General features: G+C 37.3%; 1 protein-coding gene across 2 annotated transcripts; it reads right to left on the bottom strand.

Moving 5' to 3' along the window:
- Positions 1 to 3,555: 3,555 nt before the first annotated feature.
- LOC122822717 (C5a anaphylatoxin chemotactic receptor 1) lies at positions 3,556 to 7,347 on the bottom strand. Of its 2 annotated transcripts, XM_044101581.1 has the most exons (4): positions 7,202 to 7,347; positions 5,911 to 6,070; positions 5,230 to 5,379; positions 3,556 to 5,008 (listed from the first exon to the last, which is right to left on the bottom strand). In XM_044101581.1, exons 3-4 carry the CDS (start codon positions 5,332 to 5,334, stop codon positions 4,073 to 4,075), a joined length of 1,041 nt encoding a protein of 346 aa, XP_043957516.1. In that variant the 5' UTR covers positions 5,335 to 5,379; positions 5,911 to 6,070; positions 7,202 to 7,347; the 3' UTR covers positions 3,556 to 4,072. The 2 variants fall into 2 exon arrangements, with proteins under 2 accessions (XP_043957516.1, XP_043957509.1); XM_044101574.1 differs by lacking the exons at positions 5,911 to 6,070; positions 7,202 to 7,347 and having other exon boundaries at positions 5,230 to 5,728.
- Between the last annotated feature and the right edge of the window lie 11,636 nt (positions 7,348 to 18,983).

The raw sequence follows: 18,983 nt of genomic DNA, 5'->3' as shown, positions 1-18,983 counted from the left end.
ATCCAATGCAACCCAAATGTAGATCAGTTAAAATTATTCCAGTAAAATTCAATTATATTGTCCTTTTCCAGATGCACGTATTCATTACCCACTTGTACCAAAGTAGTCAAATCCAATTGATTATGTAATGACAGCTGGGAGAAACGTTTGTCTAAGAATCCCTGCTGATTTACTTTGCAGCAATCCCTCATCCTGAGTGAGCAACATTGGAACGGAAGAGGTTTATTTGAAAGAAGAAAAGAGATGCCTTTCTTAATTTGGTTTAATAAAAGTGGGAAGTTGCTAGTGATTACCTGGAAGTGAAAACAAAACGAAGAAAAAAAAACAAACAAAGAAGCACTAACCCAGGAGTATTTTTTATTTTTTTTGGTTTAAAAGAAAAATAAGGCAAGCACAAGTAGTTAATGACCGTAATAGCTTTCTAGGTTAAAGCAAGAGCCGGGAGAAAACCGGGAGCCGGTAATGAGTTTGTTCAGAAAAGTGACACAGAAGCATTGGCCTGAAGACAAGGAACAGAGAACTAAGACTCAGATAATGGCAGGAGTAGCTGGAAATATTACAGATCAGAGAGTAGCAGGAGAAAGGAGTTTAAACTAGGATATACCGTGGTCTATAATGACATTATGATTCTCTAAATTTACACTGATGACCAAATCAATGCCATCCAGAGTGAGTCAGTAGTTGTATTGTTTTTTTTTTAAATAAATATTTGTTGGAAAAAAATAAATTCATATTATTAGCCCCAAAGCAATGAAGGCGTCTGCAAGCCTCCTCTGCATTTAAGAGGTTATAAGATGTAACCACTAGTTATGTGAACTGAAACGGTTTTTTTTTCCAACTGAAAGTATTAATTCAGCACAATATTACGACTTCTTTAAACATAGTTATACTATGGTATCACTTCCTTTTAAGCACAGCTGCATTCCAGCATAGTGATGTGATACCGGTTGGAATCCATACAACTGTTTTCCTTGAGGCAAGATATTGACTTTGGGACTTTTGCCTCCATATATTTTCCGAGTGTCACGAACATGCAGGCAAGATGCGTCCTGAATTAATATCTAATCACGCCCCGGCCTCCTGCAAGCCTGAACACAGGCAGGAATGTGCCCTCTGATGAAAAGACACACACCTAGCAGCTAGTCCATAAGTCCTTTTGGCTCATTCCTGAAAAGTCATCTCCAAAAATGAATCCAACCATCACCAAAAGGCAAGATTGACAAAAAGATTCTGGTAGAAGAGTGACACTTTCTTCTCAACTGAAGAGTGCTCCAATGCCTTGGGGCTGTTGCTGCAAATCCCCTGTTATCCTCACTAACCCAGATCGGATAACAGCCAAAAGGACTTATCCAGAAGATCTTGAAAGTCAGGAATTTGAGTACAAGCAGAGGAGAACTGGATCAAACACAGAGAACATTAAAACATCTACACACTTCTGTCAAAATGCCAGCTGTTTGTGGTGTAATAAAACACAATAACATGAGAAAAAATTAACTTTAACGTGATGTAGACTGTGTAAAGTTCAGTTGGAAAACAAGCAGATATGTTTGAGGGGAATGTTTAAAAAAATATTAAAGCTACAGTAACTTGATTAAACTAAATATTGATTGGTCTACCTTATGTATTAATTTAGCATTCTGTCTTTCTGTGAACACATCTGTCATCAGCTATAGAGAATCTGGTAAACCATAATTAAAGTCTATCTGTCAGGGTTTTTTTTTTTCACTTTTGCTCCAGTTCATCCTTTAATTTACAAAGAGATTACAAATATCCAAAGACCCTCACGGTACAAAGGTATAAGCCAGGAGAAGGTTACAAAAAATAATCTAGAGAAATATGTATATATTGGGTCATAATTAAGATGATCATCAATACCTGGAGAAAATGTGGAACAACAAGGACTGTATTAAAACAGGATCTTTCTAAAAAACTAATAAAAAGACAATACAGAATCTGGTCAGATGCCCAAACAGACCTTTTACAGTAACACTGAAGGAGTTGCAACAATTTCAAACTTATGCTGGTTAGATCCACATGTGACAACTCTCTTTTTATCCTCCATATGTCTGAACAGAGGTAAGACAGAAGTCTTGTTGAAAAACGTGTCATGGGCTGAAAAAACTAAATTAAATGTTGTAACTCATATTACGCAAATTTCATTAATGACTCAGATGCTGAATGTGCGCAGACAGGATCTCCTGTAGCTCTATGCATTACTGTGAATCTGAAGAACCCTCAGACTGAAGACACCATTGTTGTATAACAGTTTTATGAAGAGGATTTTCAGGGTTTTTACATTTTTATGACTTTATGAAGAATTCCTCTTTGCATCATCATCTCCGGAGGTTCCATTGAAATCCCCAGAATAATATTTTTCAGGTTGCTGTTTTAGTCCCTGGCTCTGATGCTGCTACCCAACAGATGTTGGAGAAGAAAGTGCAATCTCCACAACTAAATATACGCAGCACATTGCTGCAAGACTTTAAGGACTTAAACTTGCTCAGTAATGAAAGTCTGCTATGCTCCTTCTTGTAGACGCGTCAGTGTTGAATCTCCAGTCCAGTCGGTTGTCCAGGTGAACACCGAGGTATTTACATTCCTCAACCACCTCCATTTCTTCTCCCATGATGGAAATAGGGTCTGATCGAACCCTGTTTCTCCTGAAATAAAAAATCATTTCATTTGTCTTATTTACATTCAAGAGGAGATCCATCAGATCTCTTTACTCAGCTCCTCGTCCATCTCTGATACAACCAGAGCCTGTAGTTAGAGGTGGCAGCATGCCGCAAGACTGAATGCTAAAATAGAACAAAAAGGTGTTTTAAGAAAGTATATAGAGATGTGCACACTTAAATAACTATGTTGTTGCATCTTTTTTCCAATTATTTTTGGATATTTTTTCCTCTAGTCGGATGGGGCTGCCTAGTTTAGCTGAAATGCATTTGGTATGTTTATAAATGATGCCATGCTCTTTGGTAAAAATGAATGCAGCAGAAGCAGATAAAAAGAGAAGTCATCTAGTTCAAGGAAATGATTTGGCAATACTGAGTTTTGAAATTAATTGCTCAAACTCCTGAACTTGAGAAAGGCTGCTGTTTTCTTTTGTTAAAATCGACAAGTTGTTTCTTCTGATGTATCTATACAGACATGGAGGATGGGTAAATATATTTTCACTTTTCTGTTAGTATGAAAAAGACATTAACAACTTTTGACTGATGTAGAATATGATTGTGAGGGGAATTTACCATTAGTTTAAAAATATGCTCACTCAAAAAGAAAAAATCTAATTTGATCCTTAAGGCTAAAGAATATTAAATATATATTATTGTATATTATATAAAGAATATATAATATGGTGGTACCTTTCCATGAAATGCCTTGCAAATATAATAAAAGCCTTTACACAATTACAAACTACCTTGTTATAATCTGGAACATAAAGGTCCCAATCAAAAGCACTAAATTTGTGGTTGAAGTGTGAAAAAAATTCTGGGGGTATTTAAATCTTTTTTAAGGTATTAGATGTACACGTACATTAAATGCCAACAAAAAAAATTGCAACAAAACAATCTTTATTAATAGCTTCACAAACACAGAATTTCAAAATACATTTTATAAAATCATGTTTCTCTGTCTCCTATACACATTGAAAAACATTGACAAAGTGCTTCACGGTTACATTCCTTAGATTTTATTTACAATGTTCATATTGGGGGAAGCAGGAAAGGTCTAAGGGGAGGACAAGAAATCTTACAAATAATAATAATAATAATAAAAATCAATCAAAGCTTCACAGAAAGTCCCGGGCTCAAATGCCCTTTCTATGTAGACTTCACTCCAGGTATTTTGGTGGCCTGTCACGGTCCAAAAACAGCGATTAGGTTAATCAGCCACTCTAAACTGCTCTTGAGTTTAAGTTGTACATTGTTGTCATGTGTAGTTTTGGTGACCTGTACAGGGTGAACACTTTCTCTTGCCCCTTGGCTACTGGAGCCCCCCCTGGGCGTGGATAGAAAATGGATGGATGAGGTTGTCAATAAGTATTATGTCAAAACATTTCTTAACATCTGGATCAGATCTGGGAGTTCTTGAGGGACTTCCTTCGGATGGACTCATAGGAATCCTCATTGAAAAGTCTTTCAATTGTTGAGACGAGTGAATTTTTGATGGCCCGGCCCAGGCCTCTGGCAGCAAACACGTACAGCACAGGATTAACAGCACTTTTGATGTACACCAGAAACAGAGAGATATATACGGCCAACTGTGCTGAGTTGTACAAATCAGACTTTTCCTTTGCCAGGGCTTGCACGAAGCGACAGACAAAGTAGGGGACCCAGCAGGTGAGAAAGAGGACCATGGTAGAAAAGAGCACATGGTACATCCTGGTCATCTTGCGTGCCATTGATGGCGTTGTGCCAGTGGGTGTTGAAGGCATGGCTTTGTTAATGGTGAGCAAAACGGCCAAGTTACTTGCCACGAATACCATGAGAGGCAATATGAAGCCAGCTATTGTTTCTGTGAGAAACAACCCTAGATTAAAACTTCCGCTCTCCACGCAATGGTCTTTGCCGGACACTCTCTTCAGTTCAGCGAAGTAGATGTAGGGGACAGAAAAGATGACGGCCATCAGCCATAGGACTCCACATACCAGAGGAACAGCCCAGGTGGGTCGTTTCAGTCGAGCCCACACAGGCCTGAGTAGACACAAGCAACGCTCCAAAGCCACAGCACAAAGGAGGAAAGCAGAGGCGTACAGCCCAAAACATCGCAGAAACATTATCAGGTGACAGAATACCTTTCCAAATGGCCAACTGTACTTGTTAACAATATAGCCAACCATAAGAGGAGTCCGCATGAGCAAGATAAGGTCAGCCACGGCCAGGTTCAGGACGTAGACTCTGAAACTGCTGGCAGCACGCGTTTCCTCAGTGCTGCCTCTGCGCAGCAGGTGACGCCGACCCCGTAGTCCAAGTGCCCAGACCACCAACCCATTCAGAGGTACGCCCACCTGCAGGAACCAAACAGCGTAGGAAGAGGTTTAGATTTTCCAATTAAACATCACATGTTACTGCCTGATTTCTCTCCGGCTTTCGTCCATCAAACAGTTTTCGTAATAAATACAACAGACAGTGAGCACGAACCAGTACATTTTTAGTCATGCAGTTTCCTTTTCAACACCGTCGTGCATATTATGGTTTTGTAGATAATTTCAGGTGGAACATTTCTTACCAGAAAAATAAGCAGAGTGACCGTAATTTGGACTCCTCTGGAAGCGTCGCCCTGCAATTGGCTGCTGGAGTTAGCGGGGACCTGTGTTGTATTTTCGTCAGCCATGGAGGTGATGTGAGCTTGGAAAAAAAACCACACCTGTCCCTGATTCTGCAAAGAGACAGAATGAGAACGGTTGCACATATATTGTCTAAAATGAAGAAAAAGCTGATGTCCTCAACTCAAACCAGACTGAAACCACCTACTTCCTTTCTGTCATCCTCTTCTGTTTTCTACAAGAACAATTATACTAAGGAACCAACGTAAAGGGCTCAAACAGTATGTGACCCAATAATGTTTCTTTTTCTCCCCACAATGTTCTATCATTAATTAACAACTGCACATAGTAGGTACAGCCACACAAGTGATTAAGGTGAAAGGAATCTATTAGTAGTACATTTAGCGATCCTGAGGGTTCTGCTCAAACCTGCATTCAGACCTGTTTGTGTGTAGCTGCATGCAATGACTCCTGTGTTAATGAACACTTTATCTTTACCCGCAGCAAAGTTATGATTATAGCTGAGATTACAAGCTCATAACAGGTTTTTTTCCCTAGAATCCATAGTAACTAATGACAATTAAAGACAATTTACAACCTGGGGAATAAAAGCCAACTATTTAATTAAAGATTCGGTTGCTTACCTTTTCAATGTTCCTCAAGTGTGGAAGAAATGGAGCAACACCTAGGAGAGGGAGTTCCTGCTTGCTCTTTTAACATCTCTCTCTCTCTTTCACTCTCTCTCTTTTGCTCTCTCTCTTTCCTGTGTGTGATTGCAACATTCATTTCTACTTCCAATCATATCTGCAAAAGAGACAAACAGTTTTAACATTTAGAGCGTAAAAGGCATTTGCTCTCAGTTCAAACAATTTTATACGACGCTTTTGTTGAGCAAACATGCATTTAGGCATAAAATAGCTCAGTGAACAAATGTGTCCATCACAGGGTCATAAACTCTTAAGTGAAAAGCAGCAAAGTTTTACCTTTAGGTTTCTAAGGACATGTAAATCTGTATTTGAAATAAAGTGGAACGTTTTGGCTCTCTGATAGCATTATATTTCATTTTTAAGAAGCCTAAGTGATGGTCTCTTCATGGTTCTGCATAAGCCTGATAGTTGAATGGATGTATTCACAGAGGTTTGTATAACCAAATTTATTACATTTTACATGCAAATGTCACTTTGAAGACATCAGTCACAATGCACTTTTATGACACAGTCATGCAGTGACTGAAACGTAGGTTTTCACACAGAATGTTTTGTTGTATATTATTATTATTATTATTATTATTAGTAGTAGTAGTAGTGTAGTAGTTGTTGTTGTAGTACGTTGTAAGAACAGTACTTTGCCTACTCATTCAGAATATCAATATGTATTTGAGTTTGTGTGTTTAATTGCATTTTCTTTTCTTTGTTTTCTTGCTGCCTTTCACAATGCTTGCTGTGTTGGTGCCACAAAACTACTGATAACAGATGTTGATCAATGCAGCACAACTTCCTGCTTTCTGAAGAGCGTGAGAATGCAAGTGTCTGGTCTGACCACCAGCTGACATCTGCTGAATTTCTACCTGTTTTATTTATTTACTGTGAAGCCTAAGGGGACATGGTTCATACTCATATTCTTCTACAACCATTCTCTATTAGTCTGAGTTTGTGGACGTTTCCTGATTGGCTACTACTCTGACACCCATGGGATGCTAACACGATATCCGGTGTGCATGAGAAAACTGTGTTTTTTTTTCATGTTAAGCACTTCCATAAACCACTGTGCAAAGTTTCAGCATTGTTTTCATATAACAACAGCATTCAAAATTGTGAATGAGGGCAGGTATATTGATAATTTAAACACCGTAAAATACAGTTTATATGAACATAGCACTGCTCATATGAACTGTTCAGAATAAATGCTAGACAATCGGATGATGCATACACTTACCTATGAATGATGTCATGACATATGGCTATATTTTTAAACTTTTGAAGTTGAATTAATTTATATAAACATGACTGAACTGAATTTAAAACTAATTATTGTTAAGGATGAACTGGTACAACAGATTAAGCAAATGTGTTGAATTATCTTTGGTTTGTTATGCTCAGGTTTTTTTTTGTTTTGTTTTTTTACATTTTTTAAAATGTTTTTTTATCAAACTCATATTATGTTTTGAAAAGGCAGTCATCAATTTACAACATTTTTCAGAGAAAGCAAATTCTGAATTATCAATCATTTAAAAAATAAATAAATAAATAAGGAAAGAATCATTAACCAGATTTTAAAAAAATATTTTTATGTGAAATTATTATTTTTTTATTTCTTGGATGACCAAACCAAAACACTTTTCTTCAAAGTCACGAGTGTTTCAAAAATAAAGTTTTTTTCTTAGTCAACCATGCAAACAAAAATCAGAGCCAAACTAAAGGAGGAGAATTCAGTCCAAAGTCTGGACCATCAAACTCTCATCCTCTCTGTACCTGACGCTGTCTCAAATGTCCAAGTTGACATTGATTACAGCTCTGGGCATACAGTGACTTAATGAATACAGTGTAAGTGAAATAAACTGACTGATCAGGATTACTGAATATTCTCTCAGCCTTTTCATCAGGTATTTGCTCAAATGTTAATTAGCTAGGTACCTCTGCATGAAACAAACTGCTGGCTGCTTTAGCTCAAGCGGCAACTGGTGGCTGCTTTAGGTTTAGGTGAGATCAAAACTCACTTTCGAATTATTTTACTGTGCTTCAGAAAGTCCAAACACCTGCAAGCAGTACAGGATTTTAAAAACTATGGTTTACAAAATTGAACCCTCAAGTCCATTAACAGCAAAAACGTTTGACAACTTCACTCACCCTTTTCACTGTTTGCAAAGCTATACCTTCGTGTTTTAACAAGTGGATGCAGTAGTTTGCTCACACCACTAGATGGGGATATTGCTTGTTTAGTAAACTAAAAGGAAATTTGATCATTATTTTTATAAATATTTCTTGTTCCAGATCCAGATTAGGGAAGCAAAATAAAGGTTGCAAACAAATATTTTTATTTGTAAACCTTATTCTATTTAATTTCTTATAAGACAAAAAAGGATTGAGAAATCTGCTGATTTTGTTCTAAAAAGTATTAGGCATTTAAAAAAAAAATCTATGACTTATATTGCAAGGTTTTGAAACTCTTATGCACATTTTTTTAATTCAAAAACAGAAGTATAACTTTAAAGCTGACTCCAAAGAATTGTCAAATATATCCATCACTGGATTTTGTGTTGTCATCAGGAACGGTATTTATTTGTATGATAATTCTGACAATAAAATAGATTGGATTTCATATAGTTACTGTGTTGGCTGACATTTTTGTTATTTTTAACGGATCAAATTGCATCGAAATAAGGATAATTCAATCCTGTGTTTTATTTTTGAAATTGTAAGAAAAAAAAAAAAACAAACACCAAAATGTCTCTTTAAATATGCAAAATCATATTTAAAGAGACATTTTCTTAAAGCTTTTTCAATATTATTTAGAAAATGTTATTTAGAGACTTTTTCCTTGTAAAAAAAAAAAAACCCATAAAGTTATCAAATCTTATTTTATGAATCAAAAGCTCTAAATACTACACTAATTAACTGATTTGGTTTCTGTGGGATTCAGTTAACTTTGTTTCTGTATTTTGAAACATATAAAATCATAGAATTTGTGGCACTTATAAACTAGGCTAAGCTACTATATGGAAGATAGATGAATCATTGTCATGAAATCAAAAATCAGTTGTAAAAGATAACATTTTCATCTTTCCTTGATGAATATGAGGAAAGATGTACTGTAAATTTCCAAGACTAAAACTTATTAGACGTCACAAAGACCACACAGATTAGAAAAAAAAACATAAGGTAATTTCATTTTATATTTAAGTATTAATGATAACCATGAATTTATTTTCTCATTAATTACACTATTGTGAGCTCTTTATTATCAACTAATTAGTATTAAAATACACAAATAGAAAAAGAAACATAGTCATGATTCCATAGGAAGCTTTTTCCTGAAAGAAGGTAAAGTAATGTCTAAGATAATTAAATGGTAAATAAAAAAGGTTTTCATGGGTGAGGAATATGCATTCTCCTGCATGTATTTGAAGGGGAGAGTATGGGACAGATTAAAATTAGGATTAGAAAACCAAAGTTGGAATCGCCTTTTATCTATCAGTTTCTCAAACTGTTACAGACATTTTGTGGTCCAGACAGTAGATGTTTTGCAACTTAGAATTGGTCACTTGGAAAGGAATGTGGTTCTGGTTACTCATTGTGTTTGCATTTACGGTTTCCTCGAAGTTCCTCACTTTAGACTCAGAATCAATTTAAGGAAACAAAAAAACAAAACCTTTGCTGACATTTTACACAATGTTAGACAAATGTAGCCCAGTGTGTGATGTAATTGAAAACATTTATTGCAACACAATGTTGCAAGTCATTCAGATTTCTGATTCTCGGGTTCTGTTTGTATGTTTCTCAAAAAGCAGCGGTCGGGAGGAGAATTGGCAGTTTCTGTAGAAAGAAGCTGCCAAGAGGGCCTGATCGACCAATCAGAGCTGGACTTTGGAAAACTGTAATCATCACCTTGTGGCAGACAGACAGAACTGATTCTGCCATGTACTTTAGACTCAGGGGGAATCTGAGAATGTAAACAAACTATCCTTCTAAGACCATTTCATAATAAAGGTGTTCATATGTAATAATATTTAATGAAACGCACGTTTGGATTTCAGAGTTCAACACAATCTTAATTTAATCACATACATTTCTTTGTAACTATACTCACAGACATCAGAGCAAGACAAATTTCTGAGCATAACACACTGAGTTCATAAAGACGTTGATACTTTGAAGATTCCAGGATGGCATCAATTTATGATGAAAAGTTGTGGCTAAACCTATTGGTTGTTCAATGATATTCTGAAGAGACTTGGTGAAAACAATTCTATGTTAGAGATCAGCTCGTTGGGTTTGTGTTTACTACATATTGGCAGCATTTACTATTTTGGATTTTGTTTCTTCTTCTTCCTGCTGTTCCCTTTAGGTGTCTCCACACTTGATCGTCAGCCTTGTTCATTTAATAAAATTAATTTTAGTTTATTCACATTGCTCCAATTCAGAACAAGTCATCTTGAAGGACTTAACAAAACATTTATCTTCAATCCAATTATACCGATTCTAATTATTTAACACTGCTGTCAAATTTATCTTATTTTTAAAATTTGTTTGAAAAGTTTTCTGTTTAAGGAGACCCGCCAGTGGTTGAGTTGTGTCGTTGACTCTACAGCAATCCTCCATACAAGGCATGCACGTGGTGACAGTGGAGAGAAAAAACTCCCCTTTAACGAGAAGAAATCTCCAGCAAACATTCTTCTGCCACAACTGACCAGGGGCTTGAAAAGATAGAGCACACACACAAAAACAAAACAGAAGAACTGAAGTAGGAGTGTTTTCCAAATCATAAACCAAAACAAGGGTTAAAGCCAAAATAGTTGGTGGAAATGAGTCAAGTTGTTTGTTTAGACACTTCATTTGCTTGTGTTTCTTTAGCCAAATTCTAAAACTTACAAGACTAATAAAGTTTGACCCATTCAAAAAATATTCTCAATTTTTGATTTCACAAATCATGACATGATTCCTCTAACCCAGGAGAGCTTTCTGTAGTGCTTCATTGGTCACTTGCTGGGTTTTTCCATTTTCTTCCGAAACAAGAGACTTTCAGGCAAGTTTTGTGGACTATAGTTTCTTTTAGGCCTGACAGTTCTTGTTTTCTACCTCCACAAGTTTAGTTTTTGTAAATATGTAAGATTATACAGTGTAATGAGTAATTAGAACTTGATGGAAATCACCTACATAGCTTGAAAAAACAAATCCTTTCTCATTGTTATTAACCAAAACCAAGAAATGGGAACAGCTGTTCCTCTATTAAAGAACCTGAAGTTGACATAAAAACATCTGTTCATTTTAAGAAAATACAGTTCTGATGAAATGAAAGGCCCCTCCAGGCTTTGTTTGTTTGTTTGTTGTTTGTCTAGTTCTGCTGCTTTATACAGTAGATAAAGTGCAATAACTTCAGTACATAAAGAGTTAAGAGGTCTGTGTGCATATTTAAGGTGGTTTGTGGAATGAAATCTTAACCAGCGTTGTTGGTCTTTCCGCTTCTGACGCTGCACCCACGTTTCCTTTAAATCAGCTAATTTTAGACCCAGGACTTTTGATTGGGGGAAACAAATGTCACTGTGTTGCTGTGTAAAGTGCAGGAGTCCATCACATAATGTGAAACAAGTGCTGCTTTTAGTCTACGAAAACATAACAAAGCGAATCCACCACGTGTCTTCTGAGTGGTGTAAGACAGCGAGTCTGCTGGGTTTGTGTGAAATGTTCCCAGCGGCGCCACACGTTTCATTTTGTAGAGTGAGAGATCAAGGGAGGATGACGCCATCAAGAGCTGGAAATTATATCTGATCGTATCAGCTGTATGTCTATCAGGCCTCATGCATATCCCACGTATGACAGGAAAACAGAATGAAGTCAGGCCCACGTGGAAACGGATCTCTGCAGAGCATGAGACGCACAGAGAGATTTACCTTCTTCTTTTTTTCTTTTTTGAAAAAACAGTCAGAGGGGCTTTCAATTCTGATTTCCTCCGTAGTCGCTTATAAAGAACCGAAAGTACGTGAGGTTATGAAACTCTCTTTAATATCTCATCTTATCTCTTCCATTGAAGAAAATCAGGTGATTAAGACCTGTTGTTTCCTTGTCCACCCTTTGACATGGAAAACAAACTCTTTGTGCTTTTGAGCTCCAGTCCAACATCACAATCTTAAAGGCTCATATAAAAACAAAAGGGAAAACCTTTAAAAATAACACCCTTCCTAAGTTTGTAATCTGAAAGACGAGCCAGTCAGAAAAAAAACAAAAAAACGTTTGTGCTTGAAATGCTGTGAATTTCCAGAACATGAAGAGGGGGGGTCCCCGGCAGCATCTGGGCTTATTCCCCGCCTCGTTGTGTACTTTCAGTGTTTTCCCTTTTCAATTCTATGTCATTGATTCATGCTTCCTCTTCGACACACAAGCAGGAATATAATGTGCACGGCACGATAGAGGTTCACTGGGTCAGACTGAAAAGAAAAAAAAACACAAAACAAACGCATTGTATGAAGGCAAAGTGTGCAGCGTGGCATATCTAATGCTACCGCTGTCGTTGCTCAGGATAAACTGATGAGTACCAGGGCGTTGAAGAAGGAAGGGGAGGCACCCTCCTTCTGAGAAGAGGATCACTATGACTCGGCTACCACAACAAACAGAGCGGGACAGTTTGATTCAGGACAACTTGCCATCTTAGATTTGCTATGAGGATTGCAGAGCATCCTCTAGTCATTTAGTGGAAAAGGGTCTTGTTCAAAATCCCCACAGGTGACACTCCCATAACTGTCAAACAGAGACCCGGTTCATCTCAGGTCTAAGTCATAATGTTCATTAAATAGGTTGCTTGGTAGGAAATGGGTCCTCTATGTACATGTGAGTAAAAATGAAAATGTGAAAGTGAATCGTTTTTAATCAAGGGTAACTAATAAGGTCTGACTACATACTTAAAGAGATACAGTGTACACGTTCCTATAGCATTTAGCTCCAGGAGCTGAGATACACAAGGAGTGAGGATAACGTTGAGCTGGAGAACAATTTCTGGGTTGATTTGTTCATTAGTTTTGGATCACTGAGTTCCTTTGATCTAGACTAAAAAGCCACCTGTTTAGAGTTGCTTTTGAAACGTCACAAATTAAACATTAACGTTCTGATGCATAACGATGGCACTTGACAAAATGCGATGCTTCAATTGTGTGTTCTGTGATTTTGTGTTTATATGATGTAAAGGACCTTGTTGCTGAAATTAGCTATACAAATAAACTGGATAGATTGATTGATCGTTAACCTTATGAAAAACAAAATAAGGAGCCATTTTCAGTTTTCGGGATTTTATATGTGCTATTCTAGAACAGCTTTTGTGATATTGCATCATGCAGCCCAACAAGTTATGCCATGCTCTTTAGAATAGAAACTAGCCCACAGCATCATAGATCCTCCACCGGACCTACGGGGGCATGAGCTATGTCTTTTGTCATTTCCTGACCTATAATTGATATCCTCTCTTTAGCCAATTTCATCATATCTCCACACCAATATCTAAGTGCAGCCCAGACTTTAGTGACTAACTGTGCATGCCCACAGAGACGACAACACTCCCAGTGAGAGTGTGGGGCTATGCACACAGCAAATACGGAAAACAAGGTGACAGAAGTGCTAGAAGAAAAACAACAACACCTTAAAGAGAGCTCTGCTGTTTTATCTGCCAGGGACAGCAAAGACGCAAAAACTGCATTGATGTTTTGCAGGGCAATCCTTCATGTTTAAACGAGATTATGAAGCTGGTTTCAACATTCCTGGTTTGCATTCCTGGATGCAGGAAGGTCTGCACACATCTGCCAAAACTGCAAACTGCATGGATGTTCTTTAGTCTTTCCCATTTTGAAGAGTAGCTCTCTATTCCAATCTGATTTATACCCAAAAGAAACTGTATTTTCTTTACTTGTTATTTAGGAAATGTTAGAGGTGCCAATTGATGTTTCACTGGTTGTCTTGTTAAACACAATTGTTTTTAATAAGAGATTTTTTTCCCTCATTGAATATTTTTTCTCAAATTAAAGGTTTGATGTCCCTAAATTTTTCAGTTTGCCGTTGTGCTGCTGCAATAAAAGATTCAGTATTTTTGCACATCTTTCCCAGGGGTGCCAGCAATTGAGGAGGGTTCTGGAAAAAAACATCAAAAAGCTGTCTAACTTCTTCTTTGTTAACAATACTCTGCATTCCTGTTATTTTCCCCAATATATTCAGCTTTCACTACAAGGTCTTATTTAGCTGAAGTCACAGAGATGTATGAAAATGGATCAGAAAGAATAAGTGTCTGATTTTCTGTGAGTTCTTCTCACACATTTCAATGCTGTTTGCATCTTATGAAAAATAAAATATTTCTATCTATGTAGTCATGCCAGAAAGAAAATGGAGTACAAAAGCATTAATTATTAGCAGTCAGAAATTGTAACAGTCAAAGTCGTTGTCTGGTGCCGTTAAAGTGGGTCATGTTTAATTTTTGAAAAACATCTTTAAGACAAGAAGATGAATGCAGTCTAACACACAACGCATAGGATCCATTTGACTCATGTTTGAAGAAAAAAGGAAATGTCGGCATCAATTGTTGCTCTTTTGCTGTTCTTGTCAAGGAAACACATTTCAGGAGACAAACTTTCAGTTTGAATTTAAACAGCTTGTGATTTCTTGCACAGTCTCACAACAAAGACTTACTCCCCACTTCAAAAACTGAATCTTTAGCTTCACGTCAAGAAGCAAGATTTTCTGTTTTGGGCTTATTAGCATTAAAATAGTGAATTGAGGAGGCCAGTGTTGTAACTGAACTGTTGCGTTTCATTTACCAGATAAGAAAAGCCACATCATGGAATACAAGAAGTTGGATGGTAGAAACCAAACTCTCTATACTGAAATGTTAGTCCAGTCCCAAATATTTCATGTTTTAAATTTACTTAAAAAATATGTTTTGGGGTTTTCTTCTCTCTAATTTCTTTGAATATCCCCAGTGAAAGATAATGAAAGCTATTCTATTCTGTTCTGTTCTATCCTATTCTGGCAATAACCATTGATCTCTGCTCCACCTCTTTTCCATCAAAGTGTCATGAATTGCGGTGAGTGGTGGTGAGGCAAGCGCTGAGAAACCAGGTAGAGATGAAAAATGATGGTGATTTAATGATGAAAAAAGCAGTACAACAATCCAAAAACAGTCCAAACACCTGTCAGCACAGCAGAGCGGTAAACAAGGCTCAGCACTGGTAGCACAGGGTATACACAAAATGACAGCTCAGACAAGGACCCGACAAAGACACAGACACACAGGTGACACTAAATACACAGGAGGTAATCAGGGAACGAGACACACCTGGGAACTAATCAAGGGGAGACAGGACAACACGGAGACTCAGAAGAAACACAAAAAACACAGATCACGATACGAAGCTCTTTAGTTCTGTATTCATGAACTAAATTTCTCATGAACTCATGAGAAATTTCTGTGATCTTTATAAAACCTCCATGATATGCTTTGATAAAAATGCAACTCAAAGTACATCAGCTTGAATTTTAATGCTGTTTTCAAAGCTCCATGGAAAAGTGGAAAACTTAATTTCTTCTGCTTGTCTCTTCTGCTGGTCAGGCAGGCTTCCAATCAATAAAACCTGAAACGTGTCATTACTGTATGAGAGAAACCACGGACAGAGGGTTTACAGAAATATGGGTAGAAATATAATTATCTCCTCCTTTTATTCTGAAATGTTTTCCTTTTGGATATTTGAGGTTTGGTAACGATGATTTCTCCATGAGGCTTATTCTCAATGGCAATCTTTGAGCTGAGCTTTCAACTCGTCCAGTTTATTCAATTGTACATACAGCATGACGTACTGTGTTTGTAAGTTGCATTATTTAACTTCTGTGTCTCATTTAAATTTAATGCTACATCAAGTTCGTGATCCTAAATCTGTGAGACTACTGGCAGATTTAGCATAAGAGCCCGAGCATTTCTTCACAGCACAGTAGCTTTAACCATTTCTATATAAAATATTTTTATAATCACCTCAGGACTCTTTGAATTTTGAGATGCAGTGACATCCAGCCTGGGTGTAAAGATCACAGCATCGGAGTGAAGAACATGACATCAGAGCAGTGCTAGAAAAGTCAGACCTTCTCTAAAAGCAACGTATTAGTCTGCTGGGAATTTGTTAAAAGCCACTCGAATGACTCTCAAACCACGGGAAGCTAAATGTTTGAGTTCATAGTGTCGGTACTTGATTGTGAATAAAAAAAAAATCATTTAATCAGTTTAATTTGTGCTTTAGTGTATTTTCTCTCTTACACCATGTTTTGTTCTGTTTTGATTTTTTTTGTCACAAAATATTCCTTACAAATTTAAGACATTTTTATATCATAAAGAAATGTAAAAAAGTTATTTTTATATCATGACTTTGTGAATTATGGTGAAAAAGCTAATTCAACCTGACCCTGTGTGAATATATAGGATTATTTATTCGCATAGGAAATCATGTGAAGATGTGTATTGATTGTGCTTAGCCACATTTATTTGGACCAGTTTCTCTGGCAACACCCAGGTCAGATTAATGCCTGGCCTTTTAAATCAACATGAAGAAAATCTCAAGTATCACCACATTGCACTCAGTTTAAAAAAGAAAGCTGTAAGGCAGATCAGAAACAATGTAAATGACATATGAGTCTGGAAAAGGTGGTAAACATTCGCAGGAGTGGCTTTCCCACTAAATTACTCCTACAGCACAGCAACGACTCATCCAGAACGTCACAGAAGAACCTAGAGCAACATTTAAAACACTGCTGCTTTCAATTACCTCAGTTAAGGTCAGGCATAATAAGTCAATCATAAAAAAGGGACCTGGGAATACATTTCATGCGAGAGTTCCCTGGTAAAAACAACACAGAACTAAAAATAAAACCAAACAAACAAACAAACTATTTGCCCAAAACAAAACAAAATATGTTGATGATTCTCAAGGCTTTTAACAAACTATTCTGTTTCAAGATAAAAGTGGCCATTTTTGGAAGGTGTGGCTTGTGCTACATCTGGCAATAAACTAACAGCATTTTAGGTACAACATCATTGGGGCGGACTGTGGTGGCGCAGGTGGTTAGCACGCCCTACGCTTGGAGGCCTTAGTCCTCCACGCAGACGTCGCGGGCTTGACTCCAGGTCCCGATGACCTTTGCCGCATGTCTTCCCCCCTCTCCTCACCCGCTTTCCTGTCTGCCTACTGTCACAAAAATACGAACCACTAGTGCCGCAAAAACTCTTCGGAGAAAAAAATGGAAAGAAAAAAAAAAAGGTATCCAACATCATAGCGACAGTGAAACATGGTGGCTAATGTGGCAGGATGAGCAATTTAGCAAGGAAGAGCTTGAGTGTAACTGTTGCTGCAAAGGGTAACAAAATCACAAACAGAAAGATTTCAAGAGCAGCTTTGGTACGCATTTTTTTCTTTCAATGAAATCTTCATTTGAAAACTACTTACTATTACTACGACTTACTCAGGGTATCTTTGTGTTGTATTCAAATTTGTATGACAGTTTTTAAGTATTTAAGTGTAATAAAAATAGCAAAAACAAAGGCAAATATTTCTTCACTGGAAAGGAATGTGTTTATCGTTTGTCCACAGTTAAAACTTTGTTTAAAATTGCTATTAAAATGGGTCAAGTCATTCACATAAAAACGGCGTTAACTGCATTTACATTTTATTGAGGGTATGAAGGTGACACAGTTTGCATATGCTAGCAAAACTCTTAACCAGTCTTGTAATGAGTTTTTTTTCTTTCTGTTTGACATGTGACACTTGTAATAACTTAAAAATTGCCCCAGTCAAACTGCTCTCACGATTGTGAAAGTTCTTTTATTGCTCTTATTGTAGCATGGATAAGAAGACCCTGTACATTTTTCAGTAGGTTGCATTTACATAGAATGATGTCACATCTGTCTGATTTTATATAGGAGTTTTTTTTTTTTTTTAAAGCGAAAGAGAAATGGGGATTTCTCCATGAGTCACTCTCAACTATATAAAATGAGACTGCCAATTACAGAAGGTGGAGAAACGACAGAGGAGCGAAAGGCTGAACAATGAGAGGAAGCGGTGGAGATGTAGAGACAGGTCAGTATAACGACACTATTACTGCTAAAAATCTTTGCACACGCAGACTTTCTTCCTGGCAGTAAGTCGCCGATTAGTTCCTCATTTATCAGCTAGAGTCGACATGACAACATCTGTTACATCCTGTTGCTGCTCAGCATTTACGAAACTTTACGGCCAGCTCTAGTTGCTCCATTCTAGTTGCTTTTTCAGACTCTGTAATCAGGTTCAGGAAACGGAATGAAGTTGCGCTAATGGCCGTTGTCATCGACCATCCAGGTGACAAACAGCTGAAACTTAGGGAGAATAATTTTACTAAACAGAAATACAGTGACTGTCGCTTGAAAGGTTGCCCGTTTGAATCATATTTCAGACCTGATATTTGAAGAGAGACTTTAAACAGTGACAGAAATCACACATTTTCAGATCAGATTTTTTCTTTTAACTTTCAGAATTTTTGTTAATTGTAGACATTTTAAAAATACATTAAAAAAAATACTATTCTTTCAGCAAATTGAATGGAGAGACTTTTTTTGTCTTAGCTGAAACCTAGAAATTCGCGAGTGCTGGTCTATTCTTTTTGAGGTGAATGAATTTCACCTCCTGCGACAGACTGGCGACCTGTCCAAGGTGAACCCCGCCTCTCGCCCGGACCGTAGCTGGAGATAGACACCAGCAACCCTCCTGACCCCATTAGGGACAAGAGTGAACAGAAAATGGATGGATGGATGGATGAATTTCACCTCAAGCCCATGAAATAATATGGAGCTGAATCACTAATGCTTCCTTCTGTCGCCCCCTGCAGGACATATTCAGAACAATGGTGGCGGAACTGAAACCACCTCTGCGGACAGTCCCAGGTTGGGGTTAATGCTAATCGTGATAGGGGTTGTCTATTACCTGACACCTAACATGGTAGCATTATCTTTA

Source organism: Gambusia affinis, linkage group LG02 (assembly GCF_019740435.1).
Source record: "Gambusia affinis linkage group LG02, SWU_Gaff_1.0, whole genome shotgun sequence".
NCBI lineage: Eukaryota > Metazoa > Chordata > Actinopteri > Cyprinodontiformes > Poeciliidae > Gambusia > Gambusia affinis.
Note: the sequence above shows the minus strand (reverse complement) of the source record. Positions and strands in the feature narration are given on the sequence as shown.